This window comes from Piliocolobus tephrosceles, chromosome 2 (genome assembly GCF_002776525.5).
Source record: "Piliocolobus tephrosceles isolate RC106 chromosome 2, ASM277652v3, whole genome shotgun sequence".
Lineage (NCBI taxonomy): Eukaryota > Metazoa > Chordata > Mammalia > Primates > Cercopithecidae > Piliocolobus > Piliocolobus tephrosceles.
Genome location: NC_045435.1, coordinates 6,415,940 through 6,437,300, shown reverse-complemented (window position 1 = coordinate 6,437,300; position 21,361 = coordinate 6,415,940). Strand labels below are relative to the sequence as shown.

The 21,361-nt window shown below is 35.1% G+C and overlaps 1 protein-coding gene across 1 annotated transcript in view; it reads right to left on the bottom strand.

Annotated features, from left to right (window-relative positions):
• Nucleotides 1–19,328, bottom strand: part of IMPG2 (interphotoreceptor matrix proteoglycan 2) — a 77,868-nt gene extending 58,540 nt beyond the window's left edge. Inside the window, exons 1-3 of the mRNA XM_026457039.1 lie at nt 19,247–19,328; nt 18,540–18,788; nt 2,271–2,437 (exon numbers count right to left, since the gene is read on the bottom strand). Coding sequence (XP_026312824.1) covers nt 2,271–2,437; nt 18,540–18,788; nt 19,247–19,328 — 498 coding nt within the window. The remainder of the gene's footprint in view (nt 1–2,270; nt 2,438–18,539; nt 18,789–19,246) is intronic.
• Nucleotides 19,329–21,361: the final 2,033 nt, after the last annotated feature.

Sequence of the window (21,361 nt, the reverse complement as noted above, 5' to 3'; positions counted from 1 at the left end):
TTTAAAATTCAAAACTGCCAAATCAGTTCCTGCAACTTACCTACCTACAACCCTTCAATGGTTTCCTATGATCTACAGAGTTAAATCCAAGCTAGTTCAGTTATCCATTTTTTTAGTCTGATCTCCTGTCATTCCTAGTCTACTTTTTAGTATATTGGTCCAGGTCATTCCCTACAAACACTTGGCTCATGCTGTCCTTTCTGCTAGAATGTTTATCCCTAATTCTTCCTCATTTAACTAACTTGTACTTATCATTTACAACTCTATCCAGGCAACACATCATTCTCTTCATCTGCTTTTTCTATTAAATAATTATTGGAAGTATATTTTCTATGCCTTCAAATCTAAATTTACTAAAAGTTCCACTTGTAAGAGATACATTCCAAAGTAACATCAGAAGATTCTGTTCTTCTGGTAATACTAACCCATCACATATATTTGCTACACTAATGGCTGATCCTATATTGTGGATATAATTAAGATAGACAACGCAATTAGAAATATAAGTATGTATATGTGTGTGTATGTCTGTATAGTTTCCCTTAAATAGCTATCTCATGTTAGCCACTGCAATTTGTAAAATTGGTAATGAATGAGAAAGGAGGCCCAATGGTGTGAAGGAAAGAAAACCAATTTTGGAAAAGAGAACTGGGTTTGGATTTAAGCTCCATCATATCTGGTTTAATGTTATAGAATAAAGAATTTAATAATTCTATGTCCTTATCTGTAAAGTGGGGATATTACCATCTCCTTATAAGGTTGCTGTTATAACATCTAATAACTTATTAACGAGTTTGATACATGACATGATACATGGTAGATACTGAATAAATAGTAGCTTTTAACATAGGTATTAATGCTGAGCAGTTAAAAATGTGACAAGCAAAAAAACACATGCAATACCTTTGAATAAAATGTGAGGTGCCATGATTAAAAGTTGCGTTCATTTTAAAACACACAAAACCCTGTACAGCTTCAAAACATGTGTACCCCTGCAAAATTTGTCTTTAGTCCACCCATGTTTATCAAACCATCCTTCTCTCCCCAACATCCCCCATTTAATAAGATCATTCCTCTCCTGGACTAAATGTTAAAAGAGTATAATATAATTCTTATAATATAAATAAAATTTAAAAATAGAATAGGATAATATATTTTATTACCTTTATGATATACTAATCTGCTTTGATTATACATAAAATAGCTCAGTGTTATTGAGTCAATAATTATGTCCTCAGTCTCTGTAAAGTATGTAATACTTAGAACCAGTACTTAAAATAATCTTCATAAAGTTTACAAATTGTACCAAGTAAAAAAATACAATGTAGTTATTCCTTGTATACTCATTTAAACAAATATCTATTGCAGCTTTACTACCTTACGGGAATGCAAAAATGAACAATGACATGATCCTTGCCTTGTGACTTATAGTGTAGCAGAAGAATTAGTCATATATACAACTAATCATCATAAAATATAAAAAGTACATTAAAAATGAATAAAGAATTGTGGGAGCTCAAAGAATTATGGTAGCTAAATCTTCCAGGCTGAGGGTTGGTTCCTTGCAAGAGAAGTTACACATGAGGACATAGAGGAATTGAATAGATGGACAGGGAGAGATACGGGATAACAAACAGCATGAACAATTTGCCACATATGTCTGGACAGTTTCACTGTCTTGTCATGAATACATATGTGCTACATGAAAAGGGAAAAGTGGCAGGTAATTCGTCTTTCTAAATGTTTATTTATCCTTTGCTAAGCGTAAAACAATGTTCAAAACAAGGAAAACAAGTGAGCACACTCATGATTAGAATCATACCTATGCCTCACTAACATTTATTCAAATGAACTATGTCCTTCCTCTGTCTTAATTCGAGTTATCGCTGTTCACTCTGAGGTGATAACATGTAAAACTTTGGTGAACACATGTGACTCTCACAGATTTATATTCTTAACCTAAATCTTTGCCGAATATTATTTCCAAATATTTACATCTATAAACAAGGCTGAGGCTCTTGTCGGAGTTAATAATGTCTTCTTTTTCTTTTTGTAGACAGAATAACATGAAAATATTAATAATGTATATTATAGAGACCAGAGCTAGGAATAAAAGACTAGGCCACACCCTAGGGCTGCTTGCTCGGATAGCCCAGTTCAACAAAACAGTAATACAGGCATTTGCCAGTTGCTTTTGCTTCCTTTAGGCTTTAGCTGTGTATATCCTCCTACAATAGTCCAGGAATTCATTCCTTTGTTACGACACTTACCTTCATGATTAAGCTTCTATGTTCCACAGATTCACTAAAATTTGTGCCCATTTCAAATATACTTGTGACTCCATCCTCACACAAATTCATCCAGTAATGATATTCCTCACGCCCAGGAAGTCGATCCCAAAAAGTCCTGAAGGCTTCCCAGACAGCTTCCTGACACACTAGAAAATAGAGAGGTGTATTTTACAAAAAGCTAACATGCGCTGGGGTTCTTACAATGATCATAGACTGATTCATACAGATTCCTTGAGACACTCAAGTGTCCTTTCTGGAGGGACCTAGGAATGATTCTCAGTCAAAGGCCTTCTGTATGTATGTCCAGTTTAAACTTTTCATTTCTGAAGAGAATTTATATTTCCCATTCCTTTCTCTTACAAAGGGAATTGATTCATCTCTTCATGAGCTGGAGTGTCTCCCCCATCTCTTAAAAAAATCCATATTTATACTTTACAAAAATGGAGCTGATATTGAGTATACTGTATTTAATCCAATTGTTTTCCTAATGGACACAGTGATTTTCAGTTTCCTTAATGTTCGCAGATGTTCTCTTAAAGTCTTAACTTCAAGAACCAGCTTTTTTGCTTTTCAGGATCACTGGGGAAGGAGACACTGACATTTATAAATGGCCTGGAGCTTTTTGGCTAAATGCAGTGACATAACCGCATTGCATCTACTTACTCAAAATGTCATCACATGTTTCTGATTTAAAAAAAAAAACAGGAGTATTCAAACTTTTTCTCAAAGCTTACAGGAAGCAGAAAGTACTACATAAAATCAAGTAGAAGATATCCACCTGAAATTATCACTCTCAAACTACTATATTTCATATCTGAGAACAGAAAATAATCGTCTTTTTTTATACATAAAAAACTTATGTCCACACAAAAACCTGCACACAAGTATTTATAAAGTCGCTTTATTCATAATTGCCAAAACTTGGGGGTGATGAAGATGTCTTTCAATAGGTGAAAGGATGAACAAACTGTGATATATCTAAAATATTACTCAATGATAAACAGAAGTGAACTTTCAAGGTGTAAAAGACATGGAGAAAACTTTAATGCACATTGCTAAGTAGAGGAAGCCAATCTGAAATGACTGCATACTGGTGATTCCAATATCATTCTGGAAAAGGCAAAACTATGGAGACAGTAAAAAGATCAGTGGTTTCCAGGGGCTGGCGGAGACAGGGAAGAACAGCAGATGTTTAGGGCAGTGAAAGTACTCCATATGATACTATAATGGTGGATACACGTCATTATACATTTGTCAAAACCCATAGAATGTACAACACAAAGAGTGAACCCTAATGTTAACTATGAACTTCTGTTAATGATAATGTGTCAATGTTGGCACATAAATTGTAACACATGTACCACAATAATATAAAACGTTAATAACAGGGAAAAGCGGTGGGGGAGTTGAGGGAATATATGGTAACTCTCTAAACACGCTGCTCAATTTTTCTGTAAACCTAAAACTACTCTAAGAAATATAGCCTATTAGGCCGGGCGCGGTGGCTCAAGCCTGTAATCCCAGCACTTTGGGAGGCGGAGGCGGGCGGATCACGAGGTCAGGAGATCGAGACCATCCTGGCTAACATGGTGAAACCCCATCTCTACTAAAAATACAAAAAACTAGCCGGGCGAGGTGGCGGCGCCTGTAGTCCCAGCTACTCGGGAGGCTGAGGTGAGAGAATGGCGTGAACCCAGGAGGCGGAGCTTGCAGTGAGCTGAGATCCGGCCACTGCACTCCAGCCTGGGCCACAGAGCTAGACTCCGTCTCAAAAAAAAAAAAAAAAAAAAAAGAAATATAGCCTATTAATTTAAGAACTATATATATATACACAAACATGCATACATACACATGAACTTTAAAATGATATTCAGGAGAAATATATTGCTGTATTAAAATAAAAACTAATCAATTTATTTGCTAAGTTATTCCAAAGCATCAAATCTGAAAGGCTGCTAAATAGTATCTCTGTGCATTTTGTATAGTACTGAGTGTGCTGCTGTTTTGTAACCATTTCAGAGGTGCAGGACTCTGTAGGTAACAGATAGATCAGGATGGAAGGGAAGAGGAGGAGAGTGATAAGAGAGAAAGTTAGATTTAACAGAGATAAAAAAGAAACTATTTTTCATAGCAAGAAGATTGAATACACATCAGACAGTATAGTGAGGTGGAGCCTCTGGATTCACACAGTCGGAAGATCTAAGTTCCTGCTCTAGCTTTCTAGTACACTAGTTTGATAACCATGGGTAACTTACCTAACTATTCAAAGCTTCAATGGACTCATCTCTCTTTTTTAACAGGATAAATAATTACTACCTTATTATCTTATCTGTGAAAGTATTTTACAAATTGCAAAGTGCAACATGCATATCATATGTTAGTATCAGGTTCAATTCTGATTGTCCAATAGTTACTTGATGGAAGAAGATAGTCCAAGCCAAAAAAATTCTTAAGCTTTAACAGATTATGAAATGTATGAGTATTGAAAGTTTCCCTGTCAATTGAGTTTTAGGGCTAAACTGAACCTTCTATTACAAACTTAATTTGCCTTTTATTGAACTAACTGTATCCTTATTATTGTTATTCAGAACTTTTGACCATACAGCAGACAGAAGAGTCCAGCAGGCACTGACTGAGGCAGAGCTGAACTATTTGTAGATCACTGTTTTTCATTTCTTCTTCGTAAAACTTCGAAATGAAAATTAAAGTAAATTCCAAAAGACAACACAAAGGTGAAAAGTCTGGGTCAGTAAAAACTAACAAAAAGTGAATGTCTATAATGTCTGGTTATGAAATGAAGTGATTCAGAGAAAGTATTTTAGAAGTTTGAAAAAATATCTACCCATAGGGAAAGAAAAAATAAATCTCAATGCCTTCTTCATACTATACACAAAAAATGATTTGAAATATTAGGGTTAATACTATGAAGTTTCTAAAATAAAACATAGAAGAGTATCTACATCACCTGAGGATAGACAAAGGTTTTATAGACAGTACACAGAAAGCAACAATTATGAAAGAAAAAATAATAAATTAGAATTCATCAAAACTAAAGTGTCTGATTATCAAAAGACACTGTTAATAAAAATGAGTAGACAAACCACATATCTGGCAGAAAATATTCAAAATACATTTATCTGACAAAGAATTAGTATTTAGGATACTGAAATAATTCCTACAACTCCCTAACAAAAAAAAAACAAACAACCTAATTTTTACAGTAGGTAAAAGGCTGGAATATATAATTCACAAAGAAAGAGATACAAATAGCCAATGAGTATGTGAAAAACTGTTCACCATCATTCATTTTTCAGAGAAATTCAAATTAAAGTATACACACACAAACCAGAATGACTGAAATTTTTACATGGAAAACACCAAAATTTGGCAAAAATGCAGAGCAACCAAAAGCCTCATTTTGGTAGGAATGTATAATAGTACAGCCACTTTGAAAATAAATGTTAGTTGTTTCTTATATAACAAAATATCACCAATCCTATTGTATTAGTTCATTCTCATGCTGCTATGAAGAAATGCTCAAGAATGGGTAATTTATAAAGGAAAGAGATTTAATTGACTCACAGTTCCACATAGGTGGGGAGGCCTCAGGAAACTTACAATCATGGTGGAAGGGAAGCAAACACATCCTTCTTCACATGGTAACAGGAGAAAGAAGTGTTGAGTGAAGTGGGGGAAAGCCCCTTATAAAGCTATCAGATCTTGTGAGAACTTGCTCACTATCAAGAGAATAGCATGTGGGAACCACTCCCATAATCTAATCATCTCCCACAAGGTCCTACCTCCAACAAATAAGGATTACAATTCGGATTAAAATTCAAGATAAGATTTTGGGTGGGGAACAGGCAAACTGTATCGTTCTGCCCTGGCCCCTCCCAAATGTCATATCCTTACATTTCAAAACACAACTATGCCTTTCCAACATCTCCCAAAGTCTTAATTCATTCCAGCATTAACCCAAAAGTCCAAGTTCAAAGTCTCATCTGAGACAAGGCAAGTCCCTTCCACCTATAAGGCTGTAAAATCAAAAGCAAGTTAGTTACTTCCTAGATATAATGGGGGTACAGACTTTGGGTAAATATACCATTGCAAATGGGAGAAATTGGCCAAAATTAAGTGAAATCTTAAAGCTCTAATATGATCTCTTTTGACTCCATGTCTCACATCCATGTCACACTGATGTAAGAGATGGACTCCCACAGTCTTGAGCAGCTCCACCCCTGTAGCTTTGCAGGGTACAGCCCCCCTCCTAGCTGCCTTCACAGGGTGGCATTGAGTGTCTATGGCTTTTCCAGGTGCCTGGTGCAAGCTGTTGGTTGATCTACTATTCTGGGATCTGGAGGACAGTGACCCTCTTCTCACAGCTCCACTAGTCAGTGCCCCAATGGGGACTCTGTATGGGGGCCCCGAGCCCACATTTCCCTTCCACACTGCCCTAGCAGATGTTCCCCACAAGAGCTCCATCCCTGCAAAAAACTTCTGCCTGGACATCCAGACATTTCCCTACATACTCTGAAATTTAGGTAAAGGTTCTCATACCTCAATTCTTGACTTCTGTGCACCTGCAGGCCCAACACGACATGTAAGCCGCCAAGGCCTGGGGCTTGCACCCTCTGAAGCAACAGCTTGAGCATTATGTTGGCCCCTTTTAGCTATGACTGGCGTGCAGGGCACCAACTCCAGAAACTGCATAAAGCAGCAGGCCTCTGGGCCTGTTATGAGAGGGGCTGCTATGAAGACCTCTGACATGCCCTGAAGACATTTTACCCATTGTCTTGGTGATTAACATTTGGCTTATCACAACTTACACAAATTTCTGCAATCAGCTTGAATTTCTCCTCAGAAAATGGGTTTTCTTTTCTATCGCATTGTCAGGTTGCAAATTTTCTGAACTTTTATGCTGTGCTTCCCTTTCAAACATAACTTTCAATTCCAAACCATATCCTTGTAAATATATAAATCTGAACGCTTTTAACAGCACCCAAGTCACCTCTTGAATGCTTTGCAGCTTAGAAATTTCTTCCACTAGATACCCTAAATTATCTCTCTCAAGTTCAAAATTCCACAGATCTCTAGGGCAGGGACAAAATGCCACCAGTCTCTTTGCTAAGACATAGTGAGTCACCTTTATTCCAGTTCCCACAAGATCCTCATCTCCATCTGAGACCTTCTTTCAGCCTGGACTTCATTGTCCATATCACTGTCAGCATTTTGGTCAAAACCATTCAACAAGTATCTAGGAAGTTCTGAACTTTCGCATATCTTCCTATCTTCTTCAGGGCCCTCCAAACTGTTCCTACCTTTGCCTGCTACCCAGTTCCAAAGTTGCTTCCACATTTTGGAGTATCTTTACAGCAATGCCCTACTACTTGGTACCAATTTGCTATATTAGTTCATTCTCATGCTGCTATGGAGAAATATCAAAGACTGAAGAATTTATAAAGGAAAGAGATTTAAATTATTCACAGTGCTGCATGGCTGGAGAGGCCTCAGGAAACTTACAATCATGGTGGAAGGGGGAGTAAACACATCCTTCTTCACATGGCATCAGGAAAGAGAAGTGCTGAGTGAAATGGGGGAAAGCCCCTTATTAAGGCACAGATCTCATGAGAACTCGCTCACTATCATGAGAACAGCATGGGGGAGCCACCCTCATGATCTAATCTCCCCCCACAAGGTCCCACCCACTACATATGGGGATTACAACTCAAGATGTGATTTTGAGTGGGGACACAGCCAAGCTATATCACCTATGATCCAGCAATTACCTCCTAGGTATTCCTTTTTTTTTTTTTTTGGAGATGGAGTCTTGCTCTGTTGCCCAGGTTGGAGTGCAGTGGCATCATCTTGGCTCACTGCAAGCTCTGCCTCCCAGGTTCACACCATTCTCCTGCTTCAGTCTCCCAAGTAGCTGGGACCACAGGCGCCCACCACCACGCCCAGCTAATTTTTTGTATTTTTGGTAGAGATGGGGTTTCACCATGTTAGCCAGGATGGTCTCAATCTCCTGACCTTGTGATCTACCTGTTTTGGCCTCCCAAAGTACTGGGATTACAGGCGTGAGCCACCATGCCTGGCCCCTCGTAGGTATTACTTTAAGACATCTGTAAGCTTATATCCACAGAAAGACTTGTGTTCAATGCCAGAGCATCTTTATTCACAATAACTTAAAAATGAAAACAACCCAAGTATCCATCAATAGAAAAATAAATAAACAAATGGCCATATAATGGAATCAAAAGGAAATTACCAGTTCATGCAACAACATGGATGAATCTCAAAGGGCTGAGTGAAAGAAGCACATACACAAAAGAGCACATACTATTCGATTTATATAAAGTCCTAGGAAGGTGAAAATAATCTGTGAGTTAAAAAATGGTTCGAAGAGTGGTCACATACTAGAATGGGAATTATCTGGGAAGGAGTATAAGAGAACTTTTTGGGGTGATAATATCCTAAAACAAGAGAGGCTGGGGTTAATGTGTATTAGTCAAAAGTCATCAAGTGGTACGTATGAGATTATTGCATTTCACTGTGTAAATTTCACCTTTAAGAAAGTAAACAAATATTGAGTTCTAGTTAATGATACTCATACTGAAATATCTAGACGAAATTGTATTGATGTCTTCAACTTATGAAATACATCTAAAAAATCAGATGGTTAAGCCAGGCATGTTGGTTCACATCTGTAATCCGAGCACTTTGGGAGGCCAAAGTAGGCAGATCACTTGAGCCCAGGAGTTCAAGATCAGCCTGGGCAATGATATCTTGTCTCTACAAAAATTAAAAAAAAATTAGCTGGGCATGGTGGCATGTGCCTATAGTTCAGCTCAGAAAGGAGAAACCTAGATAGGACACGTAGGCAGAAAAGAGAAGAGCAAAATCAGCATGACCTCCAGGCAAAGAGGTACTAAGGAAGGTAAAATTCCATCACTGACAAATACTGCATACTTCACTACTTGGCCTATAACTAAACAGTTCAGAATTCCTATCCTTGTCAAATAAGGATATTATAGCCTTTAGTAACTTCTGAAGAGAGCTTTCTATTTTGAGAAGATAACTAATGTACTCAGCTACTCAGGAGGCTGAGGTGGGAAGATCATCTGAACCCAGGGAGATCGAGTATGCAGTGAGGTGTAATCACACCACTGCACTTTAGCCTGGGTGACAAAGTGAGACCCTGTCTCAAAAAAAAAAAAAAAAAAGATGGTTAGAGAGATAGACACATAATAAAGCAAATATAAAAAAAGTTAACTGTAGAACTAAGCCTTGAGAATATGAATGTTTATGACATAATTCTTTCACTTTTCTGTTTAAAATGTTTTTATAAAATCTTAGAAAAATATTATTGTGTGCCGAAGAAATGTAGTTGGAAGGAATATGGGAGAGCATCCAGAAGTGATATAAATCACCAGGCTTCATAGCAGACCTCCCCTTGACCTCACTCCTAGTTTCACAGAATAGCATAAGCTGTCTCCTATAAATTATACTTTGGGCAATGTTTCCCCACCTCCTATAAAAAGCTCTCTCAGTAGTTCAATGCTTTGTCTAAAAAACTCCATAGAAATTCATTCTTCTAAGTTAAATTTAACCCTTTTATACCTTGTAGTCTATTAAAAGTCAATTACCAAAGTCCCATTTCCAGCATGAAGAGTGAGGAGCTACATAGATCCATTCCCCCAGAGAAACGGACAAACATCATTTTGAAAACAATCATTTAAAAGCTCTGGAAATGGTCCTAGGGGCATATGACAAATGAAGAAATATTTGGTCAGGAAAATCTACTACAACTAGGTAAAAAAAAAAAAAAAAAAAAAAAAAGTGAAAATCAGTGGTTCTAACCAGGGCAATTAGGCAAGAAAAGGAAATAAAAGGCAGTCAAACTGGAAAAGAAGTAAAACTACATCTGTCTGCAGATAACATGAGCTTGCATCTAGGAAAGCCTAACCTAACCTAAGCAATACACTTTAAAACTATTTGAACTAATAAACAAGTTCAGCAGGGTTGCAGGATACAAAACTGATATACAAAAATCAGTTGTATGCCTATATGATAGCAATGAACAAACCAAAAATGAACATAAGAAAACAAGTGCATATGCAAAAGCATCAAAAAGATTAAAATGCTGAGGAATAAACGTAAGTCTCCAAAAATGCAAACCATACTCTGAGAACCAAAAAATTATTTTAAAAAATAAAGACCTAAATAAATATAAAAACTTCCCATATTTATAGACTGGAATATTTAACACTGTTGAGATGGCATTATCTCCAAACTGATTTACACATTCAATGCAATTTTATCAGAATACATGCTGACTTCTCTGTAGAAATGACAACCTTACTATAAAATTTATGTCGAATTGCAAGGGACCTAGAATAGCCAAAGTAATTTTTAAAAACAACAAAGATGATGAACTCATGCCTAATTTCAAATCATACTACAAAGCAAAGACTACAGAACTGGCACATGAATAGACATATAAATCAGTGGAACACAATTGAGAGTCCAGAAATAAATCATGCGTCATGGTCAAGTGATTTTCAGCAAGAGTGCTAATATCACTCAGTGGAAAAGAATAGCCTTTTCGACAAACACTGCTGGGAGAACTGGATAGCCACATGCAAAATAATACATTTAGATCCTTACATCATATACAAAAAAAATCAACTCAAAGTAGATGTAAAACTTAAATGTACACACCAAAACTATAAAACTCTTAGAAAGAAATACAGAAATAAATCTTTATGACCTCAGGTTCAGCAACAGATTCTTAGTCATGACACCAAAGGCTCAAAAAAATATATAAATTGGACTTCGTCAAAATAAAAAACTTTTGTGCATGAAAGATACCATCAAGAAAGTGAAAAACAACCCACCGAATGGGATAAAATATTTTCAAATCACTTACCTGATAAGGGATTTATAGCCAGCATAAATAAATTACAGCTCAATAATAAAAAGACAAATAACATAATTTAAAAATGGGCAAAGATCTGAACAGACATTTTTCAAAGAAAGATATACAAATGAGCAATAAGCATAAGAAAAGTTGAATGTTATTAATCATTAAGGAAATGTAAATCAAAATCACAGTGAAACATCACTTCAAACCTATGAGAATGGTTATAATTTTTTTTTAAAAAATGGCAAACAGTGCTGGCAAAGATGTGAATAAATCAGAACCCCCATACACTGTTGGTGGGATATAACACAGTACAGTCACTTTGGAAATTAGTTTGGCAGTTCCTCATGTAGTTATAGAGTTACTGTATGACCCAGAAATTCTACTCCTAGATATATACCTAACAGAAATGCAAACAACCCAAATTGACTGACAAATGTGATCTATCCATACACTAAAATATTACTGGACCATAAAAAGGAATAAAGTGCTGATACATGTACAACGTGGATGAACTTTGAAAATAATATACAAAGTGAAAGAAGCCAGTCACAAAAGACCATATATTATATGATCTTATTTTATGATATATCCAGAATATACAATTCTGTAAAGACAGAAAGTAGATTAGCAGTTACTTAGGCCTGGGAAGAAGGGGAAGGGAGATAAAAGGATAAAAGGATGATAGCTAAAGGGTTATGTGTTTCTTTTTGAGGTGACAAAAATGTTCTTAAACTGACTGTGGTGATTTGGTATATCTGTGAATATACTAAAAAGTCACTTAATTTTGTAGTATGAATGGGTAAATTGTATAATATATGAATTACATCCCAGTAAAAGCTGTAAAAAATGCAATTCCCTCTGGAAAGGGAATGCATCCTTAATTAATCCAATGGCTTTTCAATTGGGAGCTATCTGACAAGAAGGTTCAACTAATCAACTTGGAATAACAGGATTCAGAATGGTTACATTTTTGGAAGCATTTGCACAGCTCAGAAAGGAGAAACCTAGATAGGACACGTAGGCAGAAAAGAGAAGAGCAAAATCAGCATGACCTCCAGGCAAAGAGGTACTAAGGAAGGTAAAATTCCATCACTGACAAATACTGCATACTTCACTACTTGGCCTATAACTAAACAGTTCAGAATTCCTATCCTTGTCAAATAAGGATATTATAGCCTTTAGTAACTTCTGAAGAGAGCTTTCTATTTTGAGAAGATAACTAATGTACAAATGGCCACTCTTCTGGCAGAAATAACCTGCCCTGGAAACTAGTAGTGGAAGGGAAATTGTTATAATATTCTGAAGAAGAAAATGCCGGCATTTAACCTGTCTTTAATCCTTCTACTAGATCTCCAGCTGTGTCTTATCTAAAACATAGGTATCCGGAAATCCAGTATGGAATTATCTTTTTTTTAAAGTGTAATGTATTTTCCTTTCAGAATTGTGGAGCCCAAAGCACATGGAATAGTCCATTCTGGTGCAACAAGGCAAGAAAAAGAAATATAAGGCATAGAAATTGTTAGGTAGTATAACTATATTTGCAGATAAAATAATTATCTATGTAGAAAGCCCTATGGAATATACTGAAAAAAGCTACTAGAACTGGTAAGTGAGTTCAGCAAAGCTGCAGGATAAAAGGCCAATATACAAAAATCAGTTGTATCTCTATAAACTAGCAAGGCATTATCAGAAATTATACTTTTAAAAATATCACTAACAATAGCATGAAAAACTGTGAAGTCTTTATAAACAAATCTGATAAAAGATATGCAAGATCCATACACTAAACAAAACATTGGTTATATGTTCCTTCCATTCAATCAATAACATTGTCATTTATTTGGGATCTACAATGGCCCTAGAACTCTTGGCCAAATTCACTAAAATGGTTAAATATATTTTATATTATTATTATTCCCATTTCAAAGGTGAAGAAACTAAGATTTTAACAAATTGAATAATATTTCTAAAAACAAAGAGCCAATAAACCTGTATCTCAGACTCAAGATTTGCATAGCCCCGTGGCTCAAATATTGCATGGGACATACGTACACTGAAAAGATTAGTTGTTGTCTATTTGAAATTGAAATTTAACTGGGTGCCCTGCATTTTTATTTGCTAAATCTGGTAACTTTATGTATCAGTCAAGTATGGGCTGTGGATGGCCTCACTCCTTAGGACTCTAAACTTGCATAGTAAGTTTTAAACAAATGAAACTATACCCAGCGTTTGGGTCCTGAGACCTTCCATAGGCTGTTTCCCAATCTGATTCACTGGAAAAGGCCAACTCATTCTTCAAAATCCAGGTCAACTAACTTCTTTCACCCCAGGCATGGATGGCCATTCCCACTTGTGTCCTTCCCACATATACACTTTGTACATACCTTTACTATTGCACACTCTACAGTGTTTTAATTATTGTGGTTAATACTATACCTGGTAGAATCAGTATAAATAAGGTTTCATGTGTAAATTAACAAGTGAATAAATGAATGAATAAAAATCAGAAAACATTCCTGAAAGAAACTGAAGATGACCTAAATAAATGGAGGGATATATCATGTTCATAGATCAGAAGACTCAATACAGGTTGAACATCCCTAATCCAAAAATCCAAAATGCTCCAAAATATGAAATTTTTGAGCGCTAGCATGATACTACAAGTAGCGAATTCCACACCTGACCTCTTTTGATGGGTGATAGTCAAAATGCAGGTACACTAGACAGTTTATTCAGAGTACCCAAGGGAAAGAAAAGACTCTCCCAGTTCCCTTCAGCTGTGTTATATCTTTTCTGCCCATGTCCAGGTTACTCCACCAAGTATACCCACAAAGGGCCATAAAATGGCACCCATGCAGCCCAGACACATGAACAACAGTAATAAATAAAGTATGTTGTACAAGAACCTTCAAACAAAACACAGACTTGTAGAGAGAAACTAGAAGCCTTCCATTATTTGTTGTTACTGTTGTTTAACAGCTGAGGCAGGTATTCTGGTGATGCCACTGTTCTGCTTAGTTACCTTGAACACATTCTTCTTCACTGTATTAACAGTACAGCATACTTTTTACTGTGAAGTGCTAATATGTAAATAAGTATAAGAAAATGATTGCTTGTTTGTAGCATGTAAATTCAGAGTCAGGAATGATGATGATGCCAAATAGCTACAGATTGTCCACATGAGTGCCTGAAATAGTGACACCTTTGCTTTCTGATCGTTAAGTGTACAAAAACTTACTTTGTGCACAAAATTATCAAAAATATTGTATAAAATTACTTCAGATAAGTGTATAAGGTGTATATGAAACATAAATGAATTCTGTGTATAGATTTCAGTCTCATTCTCAAGATATCTCATGTCTATGCAAATATTCACAAATCCAAGAAAATATGAAACCCACAACACTTCTGGTCCCAAGCATTTTGGATGAGAAATAGTCAATCTGTATTGTTAAGATGGCAATTCTCCCCAAATTGATCTATAGAATGAAACACAAACCCAATCAAAATTTCAGGAGCCCTTTTGTAAAACTTGGTAAGCTGATTCTAATATTTATATGGAATATAAAAGACTGCATAACCAAACAAATTTGAAAAAAGAACAGAGGTTGGAGGACTTACACTATCTGATTCAAGACCTATAATAAAGCTTACAGTAAATAACACACTATGGTGTTGGCATAAAAATAGACAAATAAGTGAAACAGAATGAAGAGTACAGAAATGGATCCACTGTATATGAACACTGATTTTCAACAAAGGTGCAAAGGCATGAAAGGATAATCTTTTTTAACAAATGGTATTGGAACAATTAGCTCTGCATATTCAAAATATTAACTTTGATCCATATGTCATAATCAAAAATTAAAGCAGATCACAGATCTACATCTAGAACCTAAAAACTGTAAAAATTCTACAGGAAAAGACTGAGAAAGAAAACACTTTGTGATCTTGGGTTATGCAAACTAAGATCAAAAACTAAAAGGATGCTCCCCCCAAAAGCCTGATAAATTTGACTTTATCAAGTGTTAAAACTTCTGCTCCTTAAAAGACATCATTAAGAAAATAGAAAAGGCAAGCTACAGATGGCGAGAAAAACATATGCAAAGTATATGTTTGACAAAGAACTTATAATTAGAACACATTAAGAACTATTACAACTCAATAATAGACAAGCAACCCATTTTTTAATGGGCAAAATATTCAAATAGACTCCTCATTAAAAAAAATCTATAAATGACAAATAATTATGCTAAAAATGTGCTCAAAACTGTTAGTCATAAGTGGTTAAGAAAATGCAAATTAAAACCACAATAAGATATACATCCACTACAATGGCTAAAGTTAAAAAGACCAACTATACCAAGTGTTGTGAGGATGTAAGGAAAATGGGATCCTGCTGCACTGTTGGTGACAGTCATATTGGAAAACATGGCAATTTACTGGAAAGTTAAACATATACCTATCATGTGACCCAGACGTTCCACTATTATTACTCAATAGAAATGAAAATATGTTCGCAGAAAAACTTGTACCCAAATGATCATAATTTCTTTCCTTGTAATCAGTAATAACTAAAAATAACCCAAATATCCCATATTGTGGTATATCCATAATATAGAATGCTACCCAACAATAAAAGCTAACAAACTATTGATACACAAAAAACATGTATAAATTTCCAAATAATTACACTGAGTAAAAGAAACCAGACCAAAAAAAGAGTACATACCAAAAAGTATATATATATATATATATATATAGAAAATGCAAACTAATACATAGTGATAGAAAGCAAATTCATGGTTGCCTCAGTATTGGGGTAAGGAGAGGCAGTGAGGGAGGTGGGCATTATAAATGGTCATAAAGAAACGTTTAAGAGTGATTGATAGGTTTATTATCTTAACTATAAGATGGTTTTAAGGGTAAATTTGTCAAAACTAATGAAATAGTATACTTTAAATATATGCGGGCTATATTCCATTAAAATATACCTCAATAAAGCTATATTTTAAAAAGTCCAACAACGAATTTTTTTTTAAAAAAAGAGAGGGGCATCCTAGTATGCTGTTTAATTTTACAAAACATTAGGTTAAATACAGTTGTGTCTTCCTTAGAAACACTTCTCAAATTTGTTACAAAAACTAACAATTGATACCAAACTCTGTATGAAGGAAAATTGAGCAAACTATTAGACTGAATTGGCTTGGGAGAAAGAGCTAAGATCCTTAGATGGACATTGAATAACTCCCTCCCTCTAAATTGCAAGCATTTGGTGTTAAGGGCATAATACAATTATCTCTTCAAAATCAAGCAAGACCTATGTTGAAATACTCATTTATCTCAAATTTTAAAAACATAACAAATGAAATATTTATTCTCTACCATGACCAGTAACAGCTCTCTCAGCTATAATCTTGATGTCATGTGCCAACCATCTTAGCTGTATGAGATCCCTTTTCAAGGATCCTATTCATAGCATCTGTATTTTAAAATCAATTATTCTAGGAATGCTTTATCTTCATTTTTGTCAGCTCCTTTTTCAACAGTATCTCTTGAATTTATAAAAACAAGAGCAAGTCAATCAAAAGGTATGACCAAATCCCTTACATGATTGGTTGTTTCCTCTTCACTATTTAATCAGTTCCCAAAATACCAAGATATTTTTATTTTAAAATAATATAAAGTACAGTGAGACCCCATGTCTACTAAAAATACAAACAAACAAACAAAAAACACCTAGGCATGGTGGCATGTGCCTGTAATCCCAGCTACTCGGGAGGCTGAGGCAGGAGAATCACTTGAACCCAGGAAGTGGAGGATGCAGTGAGCCAAGATCATGCCACTGCACTCCAGCCTGGACGACAGAATGAGAGTCTGTTCCAAAAAATAGTAACAATAAATAATAATAATAATAATATAAAGTAAAAATCCAGGTGGTAGAAATCAAATATTGATAAATTAACTGTCATTCTCATTCACCTTCAGTTCCTTTATTCTCTTCCCACTGTCTTTGGAATTTTCCATTTCTGGCATATGGCCTATATTCAAAATGCCAGGTCTATGGATCTCCATTTAAAAAGCAAAAGGAAAGCTTATTGCACAGTAATGTTTGATAGCTCCCAAATACAATCAAGAAATAGAAATACACTCATAAAAAAGAGCTGCCAATATAATACATTGTACTACTTTAACAAACAAAAATATCAAATATATAAATATGTGTAATAGCTGGTATTATATTAAATTTTTATTGTGTTTTTAAAACTTTGATGAGAAGGGAAGAAGGGAAGGACAGGAAGAGGAAAATAAAGAAGATAAAGTAGCAGCTCAGACAGAAGGTTTATATAATCCAGTGCCTGGAAAATTCAGGCTCAATGAACATTCGTTGAATGAATTAATGAATAAATGCATGAATTTAAAAGCCTAATTTTACAATCACTTCATCATCTATCTCCACCTTGTTTACTAACATCACATCCATATTATGGCTTTTTATTGGTTCTTGAGCAGTAAAAAGCAAAGTCTGGGAATCCTTCAAATGTCTAAGGGACATACTAAGATCAATTAAGCAATGTTAGTAAATAAATGAGAAACAGAATTGACTTACATAAAAAGTATGAGATCAAGAATACTGTTTAATTAAAGACAAAATAAAATGTGAGTTTCAGAAATGCCATCACTTTAGATGTAAAAAGTTTTATGTGTACCAACTAGAGAGAAACCTGTGTGAATCTGTAGAATATTTACACTATAAAATATAGAAACTGATTATATTTGTATATATAATAACTATCAATAAATAGGCAAGCATGTGAGTATACTTTGGTAGAGCTATTTTGTGGGTATACTTAGGCATTTACTGTAATGAAGAAGTAAAAATTAAAATTAATGTAGTCCAAAACATAAACTGGTATTTTTGAAGTGCTTAAAAAGATTTAAGACATTTCCTTTCTGAATATGTTATTGAAATTAATGAAAGACATCTTATTGTGACTGCCCTCATGTGAAAAAAGTTTCTTACATAATGCACCAAAAGCTACAAACTCAAATAATGAATGTTCTTCCTTTGGTTAAGTGCATGTCACTATTAAATGATATTATTGCCTTAGCTGGAGGGCACTGGAAAAAAACATACCTCCTCTCTTAATGTAAACTGTTCTCTGAAGTTACATTAGCACTATATTCTTAGCAGTAGAAAGGTAGTTTTGGCTCAGTCCTGTCTGAATTATCATAAACTTTAATTTACAATGTTACCTAACAAATGATTAAACTATGTTTGAATTTCATTATGGAGCTGAAGGATTTGGATGTTTGCTTACCTCGGACTTTAAAATACTTCACATGATTTGCCACAGCCTCTGTAACACTTTCATCTGGGCAGATTTTTACTCCATTAGGAAACAGAATAGATCTCCGCCTTCTGAGTAACCACTGTCTTTCAGTTTCTCTGAGGTCCAGAGGCTGTTTCTTTTTGGTAGCTAGAGAAAGGTCTGTTGATTCTTCAGGCAGGAGAAAAGAAACTGCACTCTTGGGTTCTTGGATCTCCTCTAAAGATAAGTAGGTTTGTGCTACAGAATGAAAGTATAGTCAAGTCTTCTGATAATGAAGATACAGTACAAAAGGTAACAACTAAAGAAAAACTGATGCTTGTGCTACATTAAGATATAGAAGCCAATGCCCAAATCATAGGCAGGCAGGCAGGCATATCTAAGGAAAAGAGGAGTGAAGCATTCAATCTTTTTCCATTTAACTCCCACTCCTTTCATTCAAGATTGTTATCAAAATCAAGTAAATATACATCGAATTTCAACAAAATAAAAAAAGGTCTAAATCAGAAATTACTAATGAGGAGGGAAAACCAAAATTATTGGAGATATTTTAAAATGGTTTAAATGAAGCAATATCAAAGATTAATAAAGTAGTATTTGATTCAATTTCTTGCAGCAATCACATCAAACAATGTTATTTTTGAAGAGCATATACTACAGACATGGAAAGATAAAAACAAATGCAGATTTTTAAATACCTGTTAATGATGGAAAGTCTCCTATCAGGACAAATATCAAAATACCCAGAGAAATCTTCCCAAAAAGAGGAAACATAATCATTTGGGCCAAAACCAAAGGAATGAGGAGAGGACAAAATCCTTAACTGAGCGTCCAAATCCTTGAAACTTCCAATAACAAAGAGTTATAGGAAAGACCTAACATTTAAAAGTCTATATTTGAGAATGAACAACCACTTCAAAACCATTATAAATTAGCGTAAAGAAAAATGGTTGTCCTTTCAAAGTAGCTCTCTCTTCTGAAATAACCAGCATGCTATAAAAGCTGGTGAGATAAGCTAATTAGAACAGATGGAGAGAAACAATTTCTTTATTCTAATCTAGCTAAGCTCTTTACTAACACTCTCCTTGCCTTTAACAAGCAGTCCACTAAGAATAATGTTTCACATACAATTACTGATTTTTCCACCTTTTCTGAATCTATTAGTTGAACCTGATAGATTCACATTTTCTGGGTTTTCCTAGGGACTAAGATGTATAAGCATAGAATGTCCAGACTGACTATACCTACCTACTTCAATACAGAGCTACATACAAATTTAGTTTTTGTATTGAAAGTACTCTCTTGCAAATTTCCTTCCTTGATAGAAAAATCACTTACTTTGTCTCCTTCCCTTCCTATAAAATGGAATAGAAATAGTAAACTCATGGTAGAGGTAATATGAGGATTAAATTAACTAATTAACTAATTTGATCTTCACATTTCTTAGAATAGTGCCCAGAACATACTAAGCACTTAATATAAATGATAGCTGTGCGATAACTTTGCTGTTTAATTTGCCATTAATTGTGAGACCCAGTGTGTTTATCTATATGAGGAACTCTTAACCAAGAAAAGATTTTCTTTGCAGATGAAATTCTCTATATTAGAACAGTTTTTTAAATCAAACCTACTAGAAAGCAATTCATCAGAATATCTGTGGAAGCTAGGATTTACTATCAAATAGCAATGAGATTATATTTCATGTTATCTCTGGGAAAATCCTCTAAAAAAAAGCATATTGTAAAGATCTAAACCACATTTCTCTTGAGAATCCTTGACTAATTGTGTTAGCTAAGTCACCCTCAATGTTATTTTACGCTTTAGGAAAAGCTCAAGTATATTTTTTCAATACAGCCTCAAATAAACCACATTTTCAGCCTTTATAAAAGCTAACAAACATAAATGACCATTAAATACATGTGCATAGTTGCATTTGCAAAATACTGGTAAGTTTATAAGAAACTTATTTGCCAAATTTATTGTATGGTATGAGAAAAAAATCCAAAAATTTTATTAGCTAAGTCAGAGTTTAATCTTAAGAAAAGCTTCATACTGACAATTCAGAACAAGGGACAACTCTTAGGTAACAAATATTAGTTGGAAATTATTCTTTTTGACGGCCTTGACCAAAAAGTTAAAAAAAACTGAGAATCATAGTAATCTAGAAAGATTCCTGTATTTAGACTGAGAAAACCTGGGCTCAAATCCTGGTTTTATCACTTACTATTTGATTTTGGTAAATAACCTAAGCTCTTCGAGCCAGTTTACTCACCAAAGAAATTACATGTGATAATCTCTACCTGTATTACAGGGTCATTGTTAAGAATTAAGAGATATGAAAGTTCTCTGTAAACTTTTGTATTTGTATTACTAGTAAACTTTGTAAACAGTAATTGTTTTGTATTACAAGTGTTCACAAAGTCCAAGGATGTTTCAAGCTTTGAAATTCTATTTTGTTCAAGCTCCAAAATAAATTTTCCATTAACATATTTCAAATAATTCTAGGCCGGGCGCGGTGGCTCAAGCCTGTCATCTCAGCACTTTGGGAGGCCAAGACAGGCGGATCACGAGGTCAGGAGATCGAGACCATCCTGGCTAACACGGTGAAACCCCGTGTCTACTAAAAAATACAAAAAACTAGCCGGGCGAGGTGGCGGGCGCATGTAGTCCCAGCTGCTCGGGAGGCTGAGGCAGGAGAATGGCGTAAACCCGGGAGACGGAGCTTGTAGTGAGCTGAGATCCGGCCACTGTACTCCAGCCTGGGTCACAGAGCGAGACTCCGTCTCAAAAAAAAAAAAAAAAAAAAAAAAAAA